Genomic DNA, 24,372 nt, shown 5'->3' with positions numbered 1-24,372 from the left:
CGTGTCCCGTGACCCCTCCGTGTGTCCCGTGATCCCTCTACGTGTCCCCTTCCCCCCCCGAGACACCATCCGTGTTCTCTCCATGTCTCTTAGCGTGTTGTCCCGTGTTCCATGATCCACTTGGCGTGTCCCACACCCCGTTCCGTGTGTCCCGTGACGTACCCACGTGGTTCGTGACCCATCCCGGCGCCCCCCCCGCTGTCCCCACCCCCCGGCGTGTGGCTGGCGTGTCCTTAGCGTGTCTGGTGGCGTGTCCTTAGCGTGTTCGTGGCGTGTCCTTAGCGTGTTCGTGGCGTGTCAGGCCAGGAAGCCCAGGTCCTCGTGGCGCAGCTGCTGCCGCAGCAGGGCAGCACCTCGAAGACGTTGATGTGGAAATCGCGGGCGTGGGGGGGGGCCCGGGGCTCCCCGCAGGCGTCCAGCACCCCCCAGCTGATCACCCCGACCCTGGGGGGGGTGGGGGGGGAAAGGGGGGGGTCAGGGGGGACCCCAAAACCTCCTCAGACCCCCCCCCAAAAAAACCCTCAGACCCCCCAAAAACCCCTCAGACCCCCCCCAAAAAACCATCAGACCCCCCAAAACCCCTTCAGACCCCCCCAAAAAACCATCAAACCCCCAAAACCCCTCAGACCCCCCCCAAAAACCCCTCAGACCCCCCCAAAACTCCTCAGACCTTCCAAAACCTCCTCAGACCCCCCCAAAAACCCCTCAGACCCCCAAAAAAAACCCTCAGACCCCCCAGAACCTTCTCGGACCCCCCCCATAAAACCCCTCAGACCCCCCAGAACTTCTCAGACCCCCCCAAAACCCCTCAGACCCCCCCAAAACCCCTCACACCCTCCCAAAACCTCTCAGACTCCCCCTAAAATCCCTCAGACCCCCCCAAAACATCTCAGACCCCCCAAAAATCTCTCCGACCCCCCAAAAACCCCTCAGACCCCCCCCAAAACCTCCTCGGACCCCCCCCCCAAAACCTCTCAGAACCCCCAAAACATCCTCAGACCCCACCAAAACCCCCTCAGACCCCCACAAAACCCTCCTCAGACCCCCACAAAACCCCTCAGGCCCCCCCCAGAACCCCTCAGACCCTCCACTGGGAGGAAAGAAAGGGGTTGGGGGGCCCCCAAACCAGCTCTCCCAGTCCCTCCCAGTCTCCCCACTAACCTGGAAGTAGCGCCCCCCCCCTGGTGACAACGACGGGGCCCCCCGGAATCACCTGTGGGGGGACACTGGGATGGACTGGGGGGTACTGGGATGTACTGGTTGGTACTGGGGGTGCTGGGCTCGACCATATTGGTTCTTACTGGCCTGTAGTGGTCTGTACTGGTCTGTACTGGTTTTTACTGGCTTGTACTGGTTCTGTACTGGTCTGTACTGGTTCTTACTGGCCTGTACTGGTTCTTACTGGTCTGTACTGGTTTTTACTGGCCTGTACTGGTTCTGTACTGGTCTGTACTGGTTCTTACTGGCCTGTACTGGTTCTGTACTGGTCTGTACTGGTTTTTACTGGCCTGTACTGGTTCTGTACTGGTCTGTACTGGTTTTTACTGGCCTGTACTGGCTCTGTACTGGTCTGTACTGGTTCTGTACTGGTCTGTACTGGTTCTTACTGGCCTGTACTGGTTCTTACTGGTCTGTACTGGTTCTTACTGGCCTGTACTGGTTCTGTACTGGTCTGTACTGGTTCTTACTGGCCTGTACTGGTCTGTACTGGTTCTTACTGGCCTGTACTGGTTCTGTACTGGTCTGTACTGGTTCTTACTGGTCTGTACTGGTTCTGTACTGGTCTGTACTGGTTCTTACTGGCCTGTACTGGTCTGTACTGGTTTTTACTGGCCTGTACTGGTCTGTACTGGTTCTGTACTGGTCTGTACTGGTTTTTACTGGCCTGTACTGGTCTGTACTGGTTCTGTACTGGTCTGTACTGGTTCTTACTGGCCTGTACTGGTTCTGTACTGGTCTGTACTGGTTTTTACTGGCCTGTACTGGTTCTGTACTGGTCTGTACTGGTTCTTACTGGTCTGTACTGGTTCTGTACTGGTCTGTACTGGTTCTTACTGGCCTGTACTGGTTCTGTACTGGTCTGTACTGGTTTTTACTGGCCTGTACTGGTTCTGCACTGATTCTATATTGAACTGTGCTAGTCTGTGCTGGTTCGTACTGGTCTATACTGGCCTGTACTGGTTCTGCACTGGCTCGTACTGGTCTGTAGCGGTTCCATACTGATCTGTGCTGGTTCATACTGGTCCTATACTGGCTCTATGCTGGTCTATACTGGCCCATACTGATCTGTACTGGTTTATACTGGTCTATACTGGCCTGTAGTGATTTTAAACTGGTTTTATACTGGTCTATACTGGCCTGTAGTGGTTCTAAACTGCTTTTCTATTGGTCTGTACTAGCCCATACTGGTCTGTACTGGTTTCTACTGGCCTGTACTGGTTCCTATTAGCCTATACTGGCCTGTACTGGTTTTGCACTGGCTCATACTGGTCTGTACCGGCTCTATACTGATCTGTGCTGGTTCATAGTGGTCTAAACTAGTCCTATACTGGCTCTATGCTAGTCTATACTGGCCCATATGGATGTGTACTGGTTTATACTGGTCTATACTGGCCTGTAGTGGTTCTAAACTGCTTTTCTATTGGTCTGTACTAGCCCGTACTGGTCTGTACTGGTCTCTACTTGTTCTGTGGGGGCCTGTGCTGGTTCGTGGGGGTCCGTACTGGTCCGTACTGGTCCGTACTGGTTTGTACTGGTTTGTACTGGTGGGGGGGGGGGGGACTGACCGCGGCAGGCGTTGGGGTCGACGCGGGGCTCGGTGCCCCCCGAGCAGAGGAAGCGGGGGGGTGACGACGTCCTCCAGGGCCGAGACGTTGGCGTAAGGGGCCGCGCGGAGGGCGTCCGCCTCGCAGGGGCCGCGCTGGACGGACACACGGACGTCACGGACGGCCGGACGGGGACACACGGACAGGGGGGATCCGGACAAGGACAGACGGACAGGGACAGACAGACAGGGGGATCCGGACAAGGACAGACAGACAGGGACAGACAGGGGTATCTGGGCAAGGACAGACGGACGGGGATGGGGAAGGAGAAGGACAGACGGACAGGGACGGACAGACAGGGGGATCTGGACAAGGACAGATGGACAGGGATGGAGACGCAGGGACAGATGGACAGGGACGGACAAGGACAGACGGACAGGGACGGGGATGGAGAAGGACAGACGGACACGGACGGGGATGGAGAAGGACAGACGGACACGGACGGACAAGGGGATCTGGACAAGAACAGATGGACAGGGACGGGGATGCAGGGATAGGGACAGACGGACAGGGATGGGGACACAGGGACAGACGGAGAGGGATGGAGAAGGACAGACGGACAGGGACAGACAGGGGGATCTGGGCGAGGACAGACGGACGGGGATGGGGAGGGACAGAGACAGATGGACAGGGAGACGCAGACGGGGATGGGGACAGACGGACAGATGGACAAGGATGGGGATGGACAGGGACAGACGGACGGGGGGATCCGGACAAGGACAGACGGACAGGGACGGGGACACAGGGACAGACGGACAGGGGTGGGGACAGACGGACAGGGGGATCTGGATAAGGACAGGTGGACCGGGGTGAGGATGGAGGGGGACAGACGGACGGGGATGGGGACAGATGGACGGGGGGGCACAGACGGGGCCACACGGACGGACAGACAGACGGACAGACTGACCTGCGGGCCGAGCTGCAGGTGGACGAGCTGCCGCCGCGGCCCCTCGGGGGGCAACGAGATGAAAAAGGCCTCGACGGGCTGAGGGGGCAGCAGGAGGCGGCCTGGGGGGGGCAGGGGGGGCAGTTAGGGGGGCGGGGGGGCAGTTGGGGGGCAGGGGGGGGCAGTTAGGGGGCAGAGGGGGCAGTTAGGGGGCAGGGGGGGGCAGTTGGGGGGCAATTATGGGGCAGGGAGGTGGCCAGGGGGCAGTTATGGGGCAGTTATGGGGCAGGGAGGGCAGTTGTGGGGCAGAGAGGAGGTTGGGGGGGCAGTTATGGGGCAGTTATGGGGCAGGGGGGCAGTTAGGGGGGTCCAGGGGGGCAGTTGTGGGTCAGAGGAGCAGTTAGGGGGGTCCAGGGGGCAGTTGTGGGTCGGGGGGGCAGTTAGGGGGGTCCAGGGGGCAGTTAGGGGCGTCCAGGGGGCAGTTGTGGGTCGGGGGGCAGTTGGGGGGGGCAGTTGTGGGTCGGGGGGCAGTTGTGGGGGGGCAGTTGTGGGTCAGGGGGGCAGTTAGGGGGGTCCAGGGGGCAGTTGTGGGCCCGGGGGGGCAGTTGTGGGTCGGGGGGCAGTTGGGGGGGGCAGTTGTGGGTCGGGGGGCAGTTGTGGGGGGCAGTTGGGGGCTCACGGTGCTCGGCGCAGTCGGTCCGGGCGGGCGGCAGCCGCAGGGCCCGCGACGCCCCCTCGGTGCAGGGCAGGCACAGGGGGCTGGGGGACACCCCGCACACGTAGGGACCAGAGCCAGAGAGCCCAGACCCACAGAGACCCCAGACCCAGAGACAGACCCCAGACCCACAGAGAGACCCCAGACCCATAAGGACCAGACCCAGAGAGAGACCCCAGACCCATAGAGACACCCCAGAGCCAGAGAGACCCCCCCAGACCCATAGAGAGATCCCAGATCCATAGAGAGACCCCCAGGCCCATAGAGAGACCCCAGAGCCAGAGAGACCCCAGACCCATAGAGACCCCAGACCCACAGAGAGACCCCAGACCCAGAGAGAGACCCCAGACCCAGAGAGACCCCAGACCCATAGGGACCCCAGACCCATAGAGACACCCCAGAGCCAGAGACCCCAGACCCATAGAGAGAGACCCCAGACCCATAGAGAGGGAGAGACCAGACCCACAGAGAGATCCCCAGACCCATAGGGACCAGACCCAGAGAGACCCCAGACCCACAGAGAGACCCCAGACCCAGAGAGAGACCCCAGACCCAGAGAGACCCCAGACCCATAGGGACCCCAGACCCATAGAGACACCCCAGAGCCAGAGACCCCAGACCCATAGAGAGAGACCCCAGACCCATAGAGAGGGAGAGACCAGACCCACAGAGAGATCCCCAGACCCATAGGGACCAGACCCAGAGAGACCCCAGACCCACAGAGAGACCCCAGACCCATAGAGACACCCCAGAGCCAGAGAGACCCCCCCAGACCCATAGAGAGATCCCAGATCCATAGAGAGACCCCCAGGCCCATAGAGAGACCCCAGAGCCAGAGAGACCCCAGACCCATAGAGACCCCAGAGCCATAGGGAGACCCCAGACCCATAGACCCCAGACCCATAGAGAGAGAGCAGACCCATAGAGAGACCCCAGGCCCATAGAGAGACCCCAGACCCAGAGAGAGACCCCAGAGCCAGAGACCCCAAACCCATAGAGAGACCCCAGACCCATAGAGACCCCAGACCCATAGAGAGACCCCAGACCCATAGAGACCCATAGAGACACCCTCAGACCCAGAGAGAGACCCCAGACCCATAGGGAGATCCCCAGACCCAGAGAGAGACCCCAGACCCAGAGAGACCTCAGACCCATAGAGAGACCCCAGACCCATAGAGACCCCAGAGCCATAGAGAGACCCCAGACCCATAGACCCCAGACCCACAGAGAGACCCCAGACCCATAGGGACCCATAGAGACCCCCCCAGACCCATAGAGAGATCCCAGATCCATAGAGAGACCCCAGGCCCATAGAGACCCCAGAGCCAGAGAGACCCCAGACCCATAGAGAGACCCCAGAGCCAGAGACCCCAGACCCATAGACCCCAGACCCACAGAGAGACCCCAGACCCATAGAGAGACCCCAGACCCATAGACCCCAGACCCACAGAGAGACCCCAGACCCATAGAGACCCCAGAGCCATAGGGAGACCCCAGACCCATAGACCCCAGACCCATAGAGAGACCCCAGAGCCAGAGAGACCCCAGACCCAGAGACCCCAGACCCATAGACAGACCCCAGACCCACAGAGAGACCCCAGGCCCATAGGGACCCCAGAGCCAGAGACCCCAGACCCATAGAGACACCCCCAGGTGCCCCCCAAGCGCCCCACTCAGACCCCCTCAGCCCCCCAAGTGCCCCCCCCAGACCCCTTTACACCCCCAGCTCTCCCTTTTACCCCCCATTCCCACCCCCCAAGTGCCCCCATATCCCCCCCAGCCCCCCAAGTGCCCCCCAGCTCCCCAAGTGCCCCCCAAGTGCCCCCATGTCCCCCTTTTACCCCCCATTCCCACCCCCTAAGTGCCCCCCATATCCCCCCCAGCCCCCCCAAGTACCCCCCAAGTGCCCCCCCAGCCCATCAATTGCCCCCATGACCCCCTTTTACCCCCCCTTCCCAACCCCTAAGTGGCCCCCCAGCCCCCCAAGTGCCCCCCAAGTGCCCCTAGACCCCCAAGTGACCCCCAGTGCCCCCCCAGTTCCCCACCGGTGCCGCAGCGAGGGGGTCGCCGCCGTCTTCAACTGGACGAGGGCGACGTCGTAGTCGTAGAACTCGGGGACCCCCCCTGTCCCGCCGCCCCCCCAGCTCGAACTGGGGGTGCTGGGAGACCCCGGACACCTCCCACCGCGTCTGTCCGTCTGGGGGGGGGGGGAAGGGGGGGTCAGGGACCCCGAAACACACCCTGGGGACCCCAAAAACCCACCCAGGGATCCCGAAATGCCCCCCAGGGACCCCAAAACCCTCCCAGGGACCCCAAACCCCCCCCTATTTCATCCATCAGCCCCCCCCAGGGACCCCATTTCCCCCCCCCAGGGACCCCATATTCCTCCCAGGGACCCCAACCCCCCCCTATTTCATCTGTCAGCCCCCCCAGGGACCCCATTTCCCCCACCCAGGGACCCCAAATCCCTCCCAGGGACCCCAAAACCCCTCCAGGGACCCCAAACCCTCCCCATTTCCCCCCTCATCCCCCCCAGGGACCCCATTTTCCCCTCCCAGGGACCCCAAATCCCTCCCAGGGACCCCAAACCCCCCCTATTTCATCCGTCAGCCCCCCCAGGGACCCCAAATCCCTCCCAGGGACCCCAAAACCCCCCCAGGGACCCCCAAACCCCCCTCATTTCACCCCCCAGGCCCCAAGCGACCCCATTTCCCCCTCCAAGGGACCCCAAAACCCTCCTATTTCACCCCCGAGGGACCCCCAAACCCCCCCAGGGACCCCAACCCCCCCCCCCAGGGACCCCCAAACCCCACCCCAGGGACCCCCAAACCCCCCCCCGACCTGTCTCGACGCCGACCCAGGCCTCGTTGTCCCCCGGCTCGAAGCAGTGAGCGGCCGTCAGCACGAAATAGGGGGAGACCAGGGCCCCCCGACAGCGCTCCTGACCCCGGCCCGGGCGCTGCACGGACACACGGACACACGGACACACGGACACGGACGGACAGGGGGACAGGGACATGGCAACAGGGCATTTGGGGGTCCCAGGGGGACAATGCCCCCCCCCTTACCCCCCCTAAATACCCACTGGGACCCCCCCAATACCCCTTGGGACCCCCCCCCATCCCCCCCATGACCCCCCCCCAGCCCCCCCCAATACCCCTTGGGACCCCCCCCAACCCCCCATGACCCCCTAACCCCCCCCAGCCCCCCCAATACCCCTTGGGACCCCCCAGACCCCCCCCCAGACCCCCCCCAGATACCCCCTGGGACCCCCCAGACCCCCCTAACCCCCCCCCAAATACCCCCTGGGACCCCCCAGACCCCCCCCAGACCCCCCCAATACCCCCTGGGACCCCCCCAGACCCCCCTAAACACCTCCTGGGACCCCCCCAGCCCCCCCAGATACCCCCTGGGACCCCCTCCAGACCCCCCTAAACCTCCCAAATACCCCCTGGGACCCCCCAGCCCCCCCCCAGCCTCCCCCAGTACCCCCTGGGACCCCCCCAGACCCCCGTAACCCCCCCCAAATACCTCCTGGGACCCCCCCAGCCCCCCCAGATACCCCCTGGGACCCCCCAGACCCCCCTAACCCCCCCCCAAATACCCCCTGGGACCCCCCAGACCCCCCCCAGCCCCCCCCAGTACCCCCTGGTACTCCCCCAGACCCCCCTAAACCCCCCCAAATACCTCCTGGGACCCCCCCAGCCCCCCCAGATACCTCCTGGGACCCCCCCCAGACCCCCCTAACCCCCCCCCAAATACCCCGGGGACCCCCCAGACCCCCCTAACCCCCCCCAAATACCCCCTGGGACCCCCCAGACCCCCCTAACCCCCCCCCAGATACCCCCTGGGACCCCCCAGCCCCCCTAAACCCCCCCCAAATACCTCCTGGGACCCCCCCAGCCCCCCCAGATACCCCCTGGGACCCCCCAGACCCCCCTAACCCCCCCCCCAAATACCTCCTGGGACCCCCTAACCCCCCCCCAGCCCCCCACTGGGCCCCCCCCTCACTCACGGTGACGGTGACGGTGACGATCCAGGGGTCCCTCTCGCGCCCCCCGGCCCCCCCCTCGCGGCTCAGCCCGCACAGACCCAGCGTCTCGCTCTCATCTGGGGGGGGGGGCCACAAAATTGGGGAGGGGGTGAAGTTTGGGGGGGTCCCAGGGGTCCCAAGGGGTATTTGGGGGGGGACTGGAGGGGGTCTGGAGGTTCCTGGGGGTATTTGAGGGGGGTCTGGGGGGGGGTTGGAGGGGATCGGGGGGTCCCAGGGGGTGTTTGGGGGGGTCTCAGGGGTCCCACGGGGGAGTTTGGGGGGGCCTGGGGGTTCCCAGGGGTATTTGGGGGGTTTTGAGGGGTTGGGGGGGGGGCTTGTGGTTCCCAGGGGATATTTGGGGGGGTCTGGGGGGTTTCAGGGGGCATTTGGGGGGTCTGGGGGGGTTTTGGGGTTCCCAGGGGGTATTTTTGGGGAGGCTGGGGGGGTTGGGGGGGTCCCAGAGGGGTTTGGGGGGGGGGGCTGGGGGGTCTTGGGGTTCCCAAGGGGCATTTGGGGGGGTCTGGGGGGTCCCAGGGGGTATTTGGGGGTGCCTGGGGGGGGGGTTGGGGGGGATTTTTGGGGTCCCAAGAGGGATTTGGGGGGATTTGGGGTTTTTTAGGAGGGATTTGGGGGTTTTTAGGAGGGATTTGGGGGTTCAGGGTGGGATTTGGGGGTTCAGGGGTGGTTTGGGGGGGGGTTTGGGGTGTGGGGGGGTTTTGGGGGGTCTGTATTTTTTGGGGGGCAGCACCGATCATGCTGGCGAAGGCGGCTTGGAGCTCGGGGAGCCCCCGCAGGACGAAGACGTGGGTCTCCCCGTTTTTCTTGGAGGCCAAAGCGTTGAGGGTGGCGTCGTGGACGGGGGCCCCCACCCCGAAAACATAAATATCTGGGGGGGGAACAACAAAAAGAGGGGGTCAGGGGGACCCCAAAATCCAATAGGGACCCAAAACCCCCCCAAATCCCTCCCCAAAACCCCCCCAATCCCCCCAAATTCCTCAGGGAATCAACCCCCCCCCCCAAAAAAATACAGATATTGGGGGGGCAGCAAAAAGGGGAGGTCCCCAAAACCCAATAGGACCCCCCCAAAGCCCCCCTGAACCCCCAAATCCCCCCTGCAGGATCCCCATTTACTCTCTCAGCCCCCCAATATACCCTGTTTACCCCCCGAGTCCCCCCAAATCCCCCTCCAGCCCCTCCAAATCCACCCCATTACCCCCCTATTTACCCCCCCAGCCCCCCAATCTACCCCTCTAGCCCCCCCAAATCCCCCCTAGCCCCCCATTATATCCCCCCAGCACCCCAATACTCCCACATTTACTCCCCTAGCCCCCCAATACCCCCCTATTTAACCCCCCAGCCCCCCAATTTACCCCTCCAGCCCCCCCAAATCCCCCCCCAGCCCCCCATTTCCCCCCCCCCGCACCCAGAAAGTCCTCGCGGTCATCGCGGGGGTCCCGGCCGATGCTGAGCAGCTCCCGGATTTGATTGATAACGATCACCGGGTTCCCCCCCATATTTGCCATCCCTGGGGGGGGACACGGGGGTGTTTGGGGGGGGTCCTGGGGTGTTTGGGGGGGCTCAAGGGGGTTTGGAGGGGTTATAGGGGGGATTGGGGGGGTTCCTGGGGTGTTTGGGGGGGGTTATGGGGGGATTCAAGGAGGTTTGGGGGGTTCTGGGGGTGTTTTGGGGGTTCTTGGGGTGTTTGAGGGGATTTTTGGGGGGGGTCCTGGGGGGATTGGGGGGGATTGGGGTGTTTGGGGGGGGTTATGTGGGGGTTTCAAGAGGGATTGGGGGGGGTTATGGGGAATTGGGGTCCCTAGGGAGGGTTTTGGGGATCCCTGGGAGGGTTTTAGGGACCCTGGGGGGGAGATTTTGGGGTCTCGGAAGGGATTTTGGGGTCCCTGGGTGGATTTTGGGGTCTCTGGGTGGGTTTTTGAGGGCTCTGTGTGGGTTTTTGGTGTCTCTGGGTGGATTTTTGAGGTCTCTGGGTAGATTTTGGGGTCCCTGGGTGGATTTTGGGGTCCCTGAGTGGGTTTTTGAGGTCTCTGGGTGGATTTTGGGGGTCTCTGGCTAGATTTTTGGGGTTTCAGGGTGGGGTTTTGGGGTCTCTGGGTGGATTTTGGGGTCCCTGTGTGGGTTTTGGGTTCCCAGAGTAGATTTTTGGGGTCCCAGGGTGGATTTTGGGGTCTCTGGGTGGGTTTTTGGTGTCCCTGGGTGGGTTTTCGAGATCTCTGTGTAGATTTTTGGGGTCCCTGAATAGATTTTTGGGGTCCCGGGGTGGATTTTGGAGTCCCAGGGTGGGTTTTTGAGGTCTCTGGGTGGATTTTTGGGGTCCTGGGGTGAATTTTGGGGGTCCCAGGGTGGGTTTTTGGTGTCTCGGGGTGGGTTTTTGCGATCTCTGTGTAGATTTTTTTGGTCCTGGGGTGGATTTTGGGGTCCCAGGGTGGGTTTTGGGGTTCGGTACCATCGGTCATGATGACGAGGACGTGTCGGGTGCTGTTGGTGACTGGGGGGGTGGATTTTGGGGTCTCTGGGTGGATTTTGGGGTCCTGGGGTGGATTTTGGGGGTCCCTGTGTGGGTTTTGGGGTCCCAGGGTAGATTTTTGGGGTCCCTGGGTTGGTTTTTGAGGTCTCTGGGTGGGTTCTTGGTGTCTCTGGGTGGATTTTTTAGGTCTCTGGGTGGATTTTGGGGTCCCAGGGTGGGTTTTTGGGGTCCCGGGGTAGATTTTTGAGGTCCCTGGGTGGATTTTGGGGTCCCAGGGTGGGTTTTTGGGGTCCTGGGGTGGATTTTGGGGTCCCAGGGTGGGTTTTTGAGTTCTTCGGGTGGGTTTTTGGTGTCTCTGGGTGGGTTTTTGGTGTCTCTGGGTGGATTTTGGGGTCCCAGGGTGGGTTTTGGGGGTCCCTGTGTGGGTTTTGGGGTCCCAGGGTAGATTTTTGGGGTCCCTGGGTGGATTTTGGGGTCCCAGGGTGGGTTTTTGAGGTCTCTGGGTGGATTTTGGGGGTCTCTGGGTGGATTTTGGGGGTCCCAGGGTAGGTTTTTGGTGTCTCGGGGTGGGTTTTTGCGATCTCTGTGTAGATTTTTGAGGTCCTGGGGTGGATTTTGGGGTTCCAGGGTGGGTTTTGGGGTTCGGTAGCATCGGTCATGATGACGAGGACGTGTCGGGTGCTGTTGGTGACTGGGGGGGGTGGATTTTGGGGTCTCTGGGGGGGGTTTTGGGGTCCCAGGGTGGGTTTTTGGGGGTCCCTGTGTGAGTTTTGGGGTCCCGGGGTGGATTTTGGAGTCCCAGGGTGGGTTTTTGAGGTCTCTGGGTGGATTTTGGGGGTCCCAGGGTGGGTTCTTGGTGTCTCGGGGTGGGTTTTTGCGATCTCTGTGTAGATTTTTGAGGTCCTGGGGTGGATTTTGGGGTCGTGGGGTGGATTTTGGGGTCCCGGGGTGGGTTTTGGGGTCCCGGGGTGGATTTTGGGGTCCCGGGGTGGGTTTTGGGGTTCAATACCATCAGTCATGATGACGAGGACGTGTCGGGTGCTGTTGGTGACCGGGGGCGGCCGCAGCCCCCGCTGCAGCTCGGCGCGTTCCTGCTGCACCAGCAGCTCGTAGACGGCTCGAAGCGCCGCGTGCAGGTTGGTTCCCGGCCTCTGCGCGTGGGCTGGGGGGACGGGGGGGGGTCGGGGGGGGCCCCCAGAGTGACCCACAGCCCCCCCAGAGTGACCCACAGCCCCCCCAGGGCCCCACAGCCCCCCCAGGGCCCATACAGACCCATACAAATCAATAGGGACCCATAGAGATCAATAGAGCCAATAGAGATCAACATCCACCCCACAGCCCCCCCAAAACCCCCATAATCACCTCCCAGACCCCCATAACCACCCCACAGCCCCCCAAAACCACCCCCAGACCCCTATAACCACCCCCAGACCCCCATAACCACCCCATAGCCCCCCATACAGACCCATAACCACCCCCAGACCCCCATAACTACCCCACAGCCCCCCAAAACCCCCATAACCACCCCATAATCACCCCCAGACCCCCACAACCACCTCCCAGACCCCCATAACCACCCCAAGACCCCTACAACCACCCCATAGCCCCCCATAACCACCCCACAGCCCCCCAAAACCCCCATAACCACCTCCCAGACCCCCATAACCACCCCACAGCCCCCCAAAACCACCCCACAGCCCCCCAAAACCCCCATAACCACCCCATAATCACCCCCAGACCCCCATAACCACCCCAAGACCCCTACAACCACCCCATAGTGCCCCAAAACCACCCCACAGCCCCCCAAAACCCCCATAACCACCTCCCAGACCCCCATAACCACCCCACAGCCCCCCAAAACCACCCCACAGCCCCCCAAAACCCCCATAACCACCCCATAACCACCCCCAGACCCCCACAACCACCCCATAGCCCCCCAAAACCACCCCACAGCCCCCCCAATACCCCCATAACCACCTCCCAGACCCCCATAACCACCCCACAGCCCCCCAAAACCCCCATAACCACCTCCCAGACCCCCATAACCACCCCACAGCCCCCCAAAACCCCCATAACCACCCCATAACCACCCCCAGACCCCCACAACCACCTCCCAGACCCCCATAACCACCCCCAGACCCCCACAACCACCCCATAGCGCCCCATAGCCCCCCCCCAGACCCCCATAACCACCCCATAGCCCCCCAAAACCACCCCACAGCCCCCCAAAGCCCCCATAACCACCCCATAACCACCCCCAGACCCCCATAATCACCTCCCAGACCCCCATAACCACCCCCAGACCCCTACAACCACCCCATAGCGCCCCATAGCCCCCCCCCAGACCCCCATAACCACCCCAGGGCGCCCCCCAAGCCCCCCCTAGCCCCCCCCCAGCCCCCCAACCTTTGAAGGTGAGCTCCTCCAGCTTCTCCGAGACCCACGCGGCGTTGGCCGCCTGGGGCTCCATGGGGTTCACGACCACCCGCGCCTCCGTCCCGAAGGTGATGATCCCGTACCGGGGGTCTGCCCCATAGCTGGCGATCTGGGGGGTGGGGGGGGGGTTTGGGGGTCCTGAGGGGGAATTTGGGGGTCCCAGGGGGGATTTGGGGGTCCCTGGGGGGGATTTGGGGGGCTGTTGTGGGTCCTGAGGGGGAATTTGGGGGTCCCAGGGGGGATTTGGGGGTCCCAGGGGGGGATCTGGGGGGCTGTTGTGGGTCCTGGGGGGGAATTTGGGGGTCTCAGGGGGGATTTGGGGGTCCCAGGGGGGGATCTGGGGGGCTGTTGTGGGTCCTGGGGGGGGAATTTGGGGGTCTCGGGGGGGATATGGGGGCCCTAAGGGGGAATCTGGGGGTCCCAGGGGGGATTTGGGTGGGATATGGGGGTCCTGAGGGGGAATTTGGGGGTCCCTGGAGGGATTTGGGGGTCCCTGGGCTGGTTTGGGGGATCCCAGGCGGGTATTTTAGTGTCCCAGGTGGAGATTTGGGGGTCTTTGAGTTGCTTTTGGGGGTCCCAGGGAGGATTTGGGGGTCCCTGGGTTGGTTTCGGGGATCCCAGGGGGTATTTAGGGGTCCCTGGGTTGATTTTGGGGGTCCCAGGATGTTTTTCGGGATCCCTGGGTTGGTTTTGGGGATCCCAGGTGAAGATTTGGTGGTCCCTGGGTTGGTTTCGGGGATCCCAGGGGGTATTTAGGGGTCCCTGGGTTGATTTTGGGGGTCCCAGGATGTTTTTTGGGGTCCCTGGGTTGGTTTTGGGGATCCTGGGGGGGTGTTTCAGTGTCCCTGGGTTGGTTTTGGGGGTCCCAGGATGTTTTCTGGGATCCCTGGGTTGGTTTTGGGGATCCCAGGGGGTATTTAGGGGTCCCTGGGTTGGCTTTGGGGGTCCCAGGATGTTTTTTGGGGTCCCTGGGTTGGTTTTGGGGATCCCAGGTGAAGATTTGGTGGTCCCTGGGTTGGTTTTGGGGGTCCCAGGGAGGATTTGGGTGTCCCTGGGTTGGTTTTGGGGGTCCCAGGATGTTTTTCGGGATCCCTGGGTTGGTTTTGGGGGTCCCAGGGAGGCTTTGGGGGTCCCTGGGTTGGTTTGGGGGGTCCCGGGGGTGTTTTTGGGGTTCCACCTTCTCGACGAGCTGCTTCAGGGCCCCCCGGGCGTCCCCGAAGGCCGCGGGGCCGACGCTGCGCGACGCGTCCAGCACCAGGAAAACCGTCAGGTCCGAGGCCGAGCCCAGACGCAGGCGGCGCTTCTCCACGGGGCCTGCCCCACGGCGACCCACGGCGACACACAGGGACACACAGGGACACATAGGGACACATAGGGACCCATAGGGACACATAGGGACCCCATAGGGACACATAGGGACACATAGGGACCCATAGGGACCCCATAGGGACCCATAGAGAACACATAGGGACCCATAGAGACCCATAGGGACCCCATAGGGACCCATAGAGACCCCATAGAGACCCGTAGGGACCCACAGCAACCCATAGGGACCCATAGGGACCCATAGGGACACACAGGGACACACAGGGACACATAGGGACCCATAGGGACACATAGGGACCCATAGGGACCCATAGGGACCCCATAGGGACCCCACAGAGACCCATAGGGACACATAGGGACACATAGGGACCCATAGAGACCCATAGAGACCCATAGGGACACATAGGGACCCCACAGAGACCCATAGGGACACATAGGGACCCATAGGGACCCCACAGAGACCCATAGGGACACATAGGGACACATAGGGACCCATAGAGACCCCATAGGGACCTATAGAGACCCCACAGAAACCCATAGGGACCCATAGAGAACACATAGGGACCCATAGAGACCCACAGAGACCCCATAGGGACCCATAGAGACCCATAGAGACCCATAGGGACCCATAGGGACCCACAGCGACCCATAGGGACACATAGGGACACATAGGGACCCATAGAGACCCCATAGGGACCTATAGAGACCCCACAGAAACCCATAGGGACCCATAGAGAACACATAGGGACCCATAGAGACCCACAGAGACCCCATAGGGACCCATAGAGACCCATAGAGACCCATAGGGACCCATAGGGACCCACAGCGACCCATAGGGACACATAGGGACACATAGGGACACATAGGGACCCCACAGAGACCCATAGGGACACATAGGGACCCATAGGGACCCATAGAGACCCATAGGGACACATAGGGACACACAGGGACACATAGAGACCCCATAGGGACCCACAGGGACTCATAGGGACACATAGGGACCCACAGCGACCCACAGAGACCCATAGGGACACATAGAGACCCCACAGTGACCCACAGGGACACATAGAGACCCATAGGGACACATAGGGACACACAGGGACACATAGAGACCCCATAGGGACCCATAGGGACCCATAGGGACACATAGAGACCTCATAGGGACCCATAGAGACCCATAGGGACCCACAGTGACCCATAGGGACCCATAGGGACACATAGAGACCTCATAGGGACCCATAGAGACCCCATAGGGACCCATAGAGACCCACAGCGACCCATAGGGACACATAAGGACCCATAGAGACCCGTAGAGACTCCATAGGGACCCACAGAGGGGCTCTCAGACCCATAGAGACCCCATAGAGACCCATAGAGACCCCACAGCGACCCATAGAGGGGCTCTCAGACCCACAGAGACCCCACAGGGACCCATAGGGACCCATAGAGACCCTATAGGGACCCATAGAGACCCATAGGGACCCATAGGGATCCATAGAGACCCCATAGGGACCCATAGGAACCCATAGAGACCCATAGGGACCCATAGGGACACATAGGGACACACAGGGACACATAGAGACCCCATAGGGACCCATAGGGACCCATAGATACCCATAGAGACCCATAGGGACCCATAGAGACCCATAGGGACACATAGAGACCTCATAGGGACCCATAGAGACCCCACAGGGACCCATAGGGACCCATAGGGACCCATAGAGACCCTATAGGGACCCATAGAGACCCATAGAGACCCTATAGGGACCCATAGAGAACATATAGCGACCCATAGAGACCCCACAGAGACCCATAGGGACCCATAGAGACCCCACAGGGACCCACAGGGACCCATAGAGAACCCATAGAGACCCATAGAGACCCATAGGGACCCATAGGGACACATAGGGACACACAGGGACACATAGAGACCCCATAGGGACCCATAGAGACCCATAGAGACCCATAGGGACCCACAGCGACCCATAGGGACCCAAAGGGACACATAGAGACCTCATAGGGACCCATAGAGACCCCATAGGGACCCACAGAGACCCACAGAGACCCCACAGGGACCCATAGAGACCCATAGGGACCCATAGAGACCCCATAGGGACCCCATAGGGACCCATAGGGACCCCACAGCGACCCACAGAAACCCATAGGGACCCATAGGGACCCATAGAGACCCATAGAGACCCCACAGGGACCCACAGGGACCCATAGAGAACCCATAGGGACCCATAGGGATCCATAGAGACCCCATAGGGACCCATAGGGACCCATAGAGACCCATAGAGACCCTATAGGGACCCATAGAGACCCATAGGGACCCATAGGGACCCATAGAGACCCATAGAAACCCTATAGGGACCCATAGAGAACATATAGCGACCCATAGAGACCCCACAGAGACCCATAGGGACCCACAGAGACCCATGGGGACCCCTACAGTCCCATAGGGACCCACAGAGACCCACAGAGACCCCACAGGGACCCATAGAGACCCATAGGGACCCATAGGGACCCATAGAGACCCCATAGGGACCCCATAGGGACCCATAGGGACCCCACAGCGACCCACAGAAACCCATAGGGACCCATAGGGACCCATAGAGACCCATAGAGACCCTATAGGGACCCATAGAGAACATATAGCGACCCATAGAGACCCCACAGAGACCCATGGGGACCCCTACAGTCCCATAGGGACCCACAGAGACCCCCCCCGCCCCACACCCCCCGCCCCGCGGGTCGCACCGTCGGTGCCGTTGGCCTCGGCCACCTCGACGGTCTCGGTGAGGGAGGCCAGGAAGGAGGCGGCCACGTCCTCGGGGGGGTCGAAGGCCTCAGGGTCTGGGGGCACACGGGGCGCTCGGTGACCCACAGCGACCCACGGAGACCCATAGACACCCCATAGTGACCCATAACCACCCCTTAGTGACCCATAACCACCCCATATTGACCTATAGCTGCCCCATAGAGATCTATGGAGACCCCCTAGTGACCCATAGAGACCCATAACCACCCCCTAGTGACCCATAACTACTCTATAGTGACCCACTGAGACCCATAGCTGCCCCATAGTGACCCACAGAGACCCCTAGTGACCCATAGAGACCCATAACCACCCCCTAGTGACCCATAACTACTCTATAGTGACCCACTGAGACCCATAGCTGCCCCATAGTGACCCACAGAGACCCATAACCACCCCCTAGTGACCCACAGAGACCCATAACCACCCTATAGAGACCCATAACCACCCCATAGTGACCCATGGAGACCCCTAGTGACCCACAGAGACCCATAACCACCCTATAGAGACCCATAACCACCCCATAGAGACACATAACCACCCCCTAGTGACCCACTGAGACCCATAACCACCCCATAGAGACCCATAACCACCCCATAGTGACCCATGGAGACCCCTAGTGACCCACAGAGACCCATAACCACCCCCTAGTGACCCTCAGAGACCCATAACCACCCTATAGAGACCCATAACCACCCCCTAGTGACCCATGGAGACCCCTAGTGACCCTCTGAGACCCACAACCACCCCCTAGTGACCCACAACCACCCCATAGAGACCCATAACCACCCCACTGAGACCCATAACCACCCCCTAGTGACCCATGGAGACCCCTAGTGACCCATAGAGACCCATAACCACCCCACTGAGACCCATAACCACCTCCTAGTGACCCACTGAGACCCATAACCATCCTATAGAGACCCATAACCACCCCCTAGTGACCCATGGAGACCCCTAGTGACCCACAGAGACCCATAACCACCCCCTAGTGACCCTCAGAGACCCATAACCACCCCATAGAGACCCATAACCACCCCATAGAGACACATAACCACCCCCTAGTGACCCACTGAGACCCCTAGTGACCCACTGAGACCCATAACCACCCCCTAGTGACCCATGGAGACCCCTAGTGACCCACAGAGACCCATAACCACCCCCTAGTGATCCTCAGAGACCCATAACCACCCTATAGAGACCTATAACCACCCCCTAGTGACCCATGGAGACCCCTAGTGACCCTCAGAGACCCATAACCACCCCATAGAGACCCATAACCACCCCACTGAGACCCATAACCACCCCCTAGTGACCCACAGAGACCCATAACCACCCCATAGAGACCCATAACCACCCCATAGTGACCCATGGAGACCCCTAGTGACCCAGAGAGACCCATAACCACCCCATAGAGACCCATAACCACCCCCTAGTGACCCATGGAGACTCCTAGTGACCCACAGAGACCCATAACCACCCCCTAGTGACCCACTGAGACCCCTAGTGACCCATAGAGACCCATAACCACCCCACTGAGACCCATAACCACCTCCTAGTGACCCACTGAGACCCATAACCACCCTATAGAGACCCATAACCACCCCATAGTGACCCATGGAGACCCCTAGTGACCCAGAGAGACCCATAACCACCCTATAGAGACCTATAACCACCCCATAGAGACCCGTAACCACCCCACTGAGACCCATAACCACCCCCTAGTGACCCACTGAGACCCATAACCACCCTATAGAGACCCATAACCACCCCATAGTGACCCATGGAGACCCCTAGTGACCCATAGAGACCCATAACCACCCTATAGAGACCCATAACCACCCCATAGAGACACATAACCACCTGCTAGTGACCCACTGAGACCCATAACCACCCTATAGAGACCCATAACCACCCCATAGTGACCCATGGAGACCCCTAGTGACCCACAGAGACCCATAACCACCCCCTAGTGACCCACAGAGACCCATAACCACCCTATAGAAACCTATAACCACCCTAGAGAGACCCATAACCACCCCCTAGTGACCCATGGAGACCCCTAGTGACCCATAGAGACCCATAACCACCCCACAGAGACCCATAACCACCCTCTAGTGACCCACAACCACCCCATAGAGACCCATAACCACCCCACTGAGACCCATAACCACCCTCTAGTGACCCACAACCACCCCATAGAGACCCATAACCACCCCACTGAGACCCATAACCACCCCCTAGTGACCCATGGAGACCCCTAGTGACCCACTGAGACCCATAACCACCCCATAGAGACCCATAACCACCCCCTAGTGACCCACAACCACCCCACAGAGGCCCATAACCACCCCATAGAGACCCATAACCACCCCACTGAGACCCATAACCACCCCACAGAGACCCGTAACCACCCCAGAGAGCCCCACGGAGGCCGTGGTGACCCCCGGGCGGCCCCCCAGGCCCCGTACCGCGGCAGCGGGGCTCGGTGCCGCTCCAGTGGCCGCTCTCCTGGCAGCGCCGCTCGGGCGAGCCCAGCAGCCGCAGCCCCGCGGCGCAGCGGTACTGGACCCGATCCTCCACCCCGTAGCGAGAACCCTCCTTGGTGGCACCGGGGGGCACCCCGGGAGCAGGGCAGGCGCCGGCTGCGGGGGGACACGGGGACATGGGGGACATGGGGGGACATGGAGGGAGATGGAGGGACATGGGGGACATGGGGAAGATGGGGACATGGGGGGACATGGGGGGACATGGGGACATAGGGGGACATGGGCACATGGGGGGACACGGGGACATGGGGGGACACGGGGGGACATGGGGACATGGGGGGAGATGGGGACATGGGGGGACACGGGGAAGATGGGACATACGGGGAGATGGGGGAGACGGGGGACATGGGGGGACATGGGGGGACATGGGGACATAGGGGGACATGGGCACATGGGGGGACACGGGGACATGGGGGGACACGGGGGGACATGGGGACATGGGGGGAGATGGGGACATGGGGGGACACGGGGAAGATGGGACATAGGGGGAGATGGGGGAGACGGGGGACATGGGGGGACATGGGGGGACATGGGGGACATGGGGGGACACGGGGAAGATGGGGACATGGGGGGACATGGGGACATAGGGGGACATGGGGACATGGGGACATGGGGGGACATGGGGGGAGATGGGGGACATGGGCACATGGGGGGACACGGGGACATGGGGGGACACGGGGGGACATGGGGACATGGGGGGAGATGGGGACATGGGGGGACATGGGGAAGATGGGACATAGCGGGAGATGGGGGAGACGGGGGACATGGGGGGACATGGGGGGACATGGGGGACATGGGGGACATGGGGGGACACGGGGAAGATGGAGACATGGGGGGAGATGGGGGACATGGGGACATGGGGACATGGGGGGACATGGGGGACACAGGGAAGATGGGGACATCAGGGGAGATGGGGGGACATGGGGGACATGGGGGAGATGGGGACATGGGGGATGGGGGGACATGGGGGGACACGGGGAAGATGGGGGACGTGGGGGCCATGGGGGGACAGGGGGACATGGGGGACATGGGGGGACATGGGGACATGGGGGGACATGGGGAAGATGGAGACATGGGGGGAGATGGGGGACGTGGGGGACATGGGGACATGGGGGGACATGGGGGACAGGGTGGGTGAGAGGACATGGGGACATCGGGGGACACAGGGACAGAGGGGGGGTCAGGGGACAGCAGGGGGACATGGGGGGGACATAGGGACATTGGGGACATTTGAGAGAAAGGGGACATGGGGGGGACAGGGGGACAGAGGGGGGAAAAGGGACATTGGGGGGACACGAGGACATTGGGGGCAGAGGGGGGTGAGGGGACACGGGGACAGAGGGGGGTCAGGGGGGAAAGGGACGTGGGGACATGGAGGGGAACGGAGGGTCCTGGGAGGGGGGTTGGGGGGAAAATGGCGGGAAACGGGGGGAAAATGGCGGGAAAAGGGGGGAAAATGGCGGGAAAAGGGGGGAAAATGGCGGGAAACGGGGATGTGGGTTCCCCCGGTTTAGGGGGGGTCTCAGGGGTTTTGGGGTGTCTCAGGGGTTTGGGGGTGTCCCAATGGTTCTCAGGGGATTGAGGGGGACACACAGAGGGTTTTGGGGGGGTCCCATAGGTTTGTGGGGGCTCCCAAGGGTTTTGGGGGGCTCCCAATGGTTCTCAGGGGATTGAGGGGGGGACACAGAGGATTTTGGGGGGTCCCATAGGTTTGGGGGGCTCCCAAGGGTTTTGGGGGGGGTCCCAGTGGTTCTCAGGGGACTTGAGAGGGGGACACAGAGGGTTTTGGGGGGTCCCATAGGTTTTGGGGGCTCCCAGGGTTTTGGGGGGGTCCCAGTGGTTCTCAGGGGATTGAGAGGGGGACACAGAGGGTTTTGGGGGGTCCCACAGGTTTTGGGGGCTCCCAAGGGTTTTGGGGGGCTCCCAGTGGTTCTCAGGGGACTTGAGGGGGGACACAGAGGGTTTCGGGGGGTCCCATAGGTTTTGGGGGCTCCCAGCGTTTTGGGGGGGTCCCAATGGTTCTCAGGGGATTGAGGGGGGGGGGACAGAGGGTTTTGGGGTGTCCCCCCCCCTCACCCCCATCGTCGCAGGCGGGCGTGGGGCCCTCCCAGCGCCCCCCGGGGCCGCAGCGGCGTTTTTGGGGTCCCCTCAAGGTGAACCCCTCGAAGCAGCCGAACTCCAGGACGGTTCCGGGGGGGACGCGGCTGCCCCCCCCCCTCGGCCAGAACCAGCCCTGCTCGAATTCCAGGGGGGCCGGGCACCACGAGGCTGATGGGGGGGGCACAGGGACTCAGGGGACCCCAAAACCCCCCCCGGGGACCCCAAAAAAAACACTCAGAACCCCTGGACCCCGAAAATCACCTCAAACACCCCCCGCACCCCTGAAAACCACCCCAACCGCCCCCCCCCCGACCCCCAAAACCACCAACTGGATGGGGGGGGGACATAGACACTCAGGGGACCCCAAAACCACCCCCCGGGAACCCCAAAAACCAACCAACCCCCCCCCCCCGGGCCCCAAACGCCCCCTGCAAGACACCAAAAACCACCTCAAACCTCCCCAGGACCCCCCCAAACCACCAACAGGACCCCAAAACCACCCACATCCCTCTCAGAACCCCAAAAATCACCCTAGGACCCCCCCAAACCCACCCAAATCCCCCCGGGACCCCAAAACCCACCTCTAGGACCCCCCCAAACCACCCAATTCCCCCCCGGGACCCCAAAACCCACCCCTAGGACCCCCCGAACCACCCAATTCCCCCCCGGGACCCCAAAACCCACCTCTAAGACCCCCCCAAAACCACCCAAATCCCCCCTGGGAACCCAAAACCCACCCCTAGGACCCCCCGAAACCACCCAAATCCCCATCGGAACCCCAAAACCCACCCCTAGGACCCCCCCAAACCACCCAATTCCCCCCCGGGAACCCAAAACCCACCCCCAGGACCCCCCAAAACCACCCAAATTCCCCCCCGGGACCCCAAAAATCACCCTAGGACCCCCTCAAACCACCCAAATCCCCCCCAGGAACCCAAAAGCCACCCCTTGGACCCCCCAAAACCACCCAATTCCCCCCCGGGACCCCAAAACCCACCTCTAGGACCCCCCCAAACCACCCAATTCCCCCCCGGGAACCCAAAACCCACCCCCAGGACCCCCCAAAACCACCCAAATCCCCCCCAGGACCCCCAAAATCACCCTAGGGCCCCCCAAAACCACCCAATTCCCCCCCGGGAACCCAAAAACCACCCCTAGGACCCCCCAAAACCACCCAAATCCTCCCTGGGACCCCAAAAACCACCCTAGGACCCCCCAAAACCACCCAATTCCCCCCCGGGAACCCAAAACCCACCTCTAGGACCCCCTAAAACCACCCAAATCCCCCCCAGGACCCCCAAAATCACGCTAGGACCCCCCCAAACCACCCAAATCCTCCCTGGAACCCCAAAAATCACCCTAGGACCCCCCAAAACCATCCAAATCCCCCCCCAAGACCCCCAAAAAAACACCAACCCCCCCAGAACCCCAAAACCACCCAATCCCCCTTCCAGCACCCCCCAAAACCACCCAACCCCCCTCCGGACCCCCCAAACTCCCCCCCAGGGAATCAAAAACGATCCCACCCCCCCCCAAATCCCTCCAATCCCCCCCCAGGGACCCCCAAAACCCCATTTTGGGGGGGGGGGGGTGTACGTACCGTTCCCTCTGCCCCCAGGGTGGTGGGGGGCCGGGGGGGCGCCTGGAGGGGGGGAAATGGGTTAGTTGGGGGGCAGCTATGGGGCAGGGGACGTGGTCAGTGGGGGGGGAGAGGTGTGGGGGGGCTATGGGGCAGCTATGGGGCAGGGGACGTGGTCAGTGGGGGGGGAGAGGTGTGGGGGGGGCTATGGGGCAGCTATGGGGCAGCTATGGGGCAGGGGATGAGGTCAGTGGGGGGGGAGAGGTGGGGGGGGGCTATGGGGCAGCTATGGGGCAGCTATGGGGCAGGGGACGAGGTCAGTGGGGGGGGAGAGGTGTGGGGGGGGCTATGGGGCAGCTATGGGGCAGCTATGGGGCAGCCGTGGGGCACAGACCGTGGCCGTGGGGCAGGAGCAGCAGCAGGGCCAGCAGGGCCCCCGCCATGGCCAGGGGTCAGAGGAGAAATGTGGGGCAGGCGGGGCCGGGGGGGCGGGGAAGGGGCTGCCCCATAGCGGGAAGGGGCTGCCCCATAGCGGGAAGGGGCTGCCCCATAGCTTGGGGTCAGAGGGAAAGGGGCTGCCCCATAGCTTGGGGGGCAGGGAAGGGGCTGGCCCATAGTGG

General features: G+C 62.1%; 1 protein-coding gene and 1 pseudogene across 1 annotated transcript; both read right to left on the bottom strand.

Moving 5' to 3' along the window:
- Nucleotides 1-297: 297 nt before the first annotated feature.
- Nucleotides 298-24,195, bottom strand: CFB (complement factor B). The gene is made up of 18 exons (XM_069881943.1): nucleotides 24,147-24,195; nucleotides 23,774-23,815; nucleotides 22,150-22,341; nucleotides 19,996-20,169; nucleotides 17,467-17,562; nucleotides 14,558-14,694; nucleotides 13,351-13,489; nucleotides 11,954-12,106; nucleotides 9,883-9,984; nucleotides 9,208-9,345; nucleotides 8,442-8,536; nucleotides 7,268-7,385; nucleotides 6,472-6,623; nucleotides 4,391-4,470; nucleotides 3,733-3,833; nucleotides 2,787-2,920; nucleotides 1,162-1,213; nucleotides 298-353 (listed from the first exon to the last, which is right to left on the bottom strand). Exons 1-18 carry the CDS (start codon nucleotides 24,193-24,195, stop codon nucleotides 298-300), a joined length of 2,010 nt encoding a protein of 669 aa, XP_069738044.1.
- On the bottom strand, nucleotides 18,957-19,911 carry LOC138734320 (mucin-19-like; annotated as a pseudogene).
- Nucleotides 24,196-24,372: the final 177 nt, after the last annotated feature.

This window comes from Phaenicophaeus curvirostris, unplaced genomic scaffold (genome assembly GCF_032191515.1).
Source record: "Phaenicophaeus curvirostris isolate KB17595 unplaced genomic scaffold, BPBGC_Pcur_1.0 scaffold_73, whole genome shotgun sequence".
NCBI lineage: Eukaryota > Metazoa > Chordata > Aves > Cuculiformes > Cuculidae > Phaenicophaeus > Phaenicophaeus curvirostris.
The sequence above is the reverse complement of the archived record's forward strand: the minus strand, read 5'-3'. Positions and strand labels throughout refer to the sequence as shown.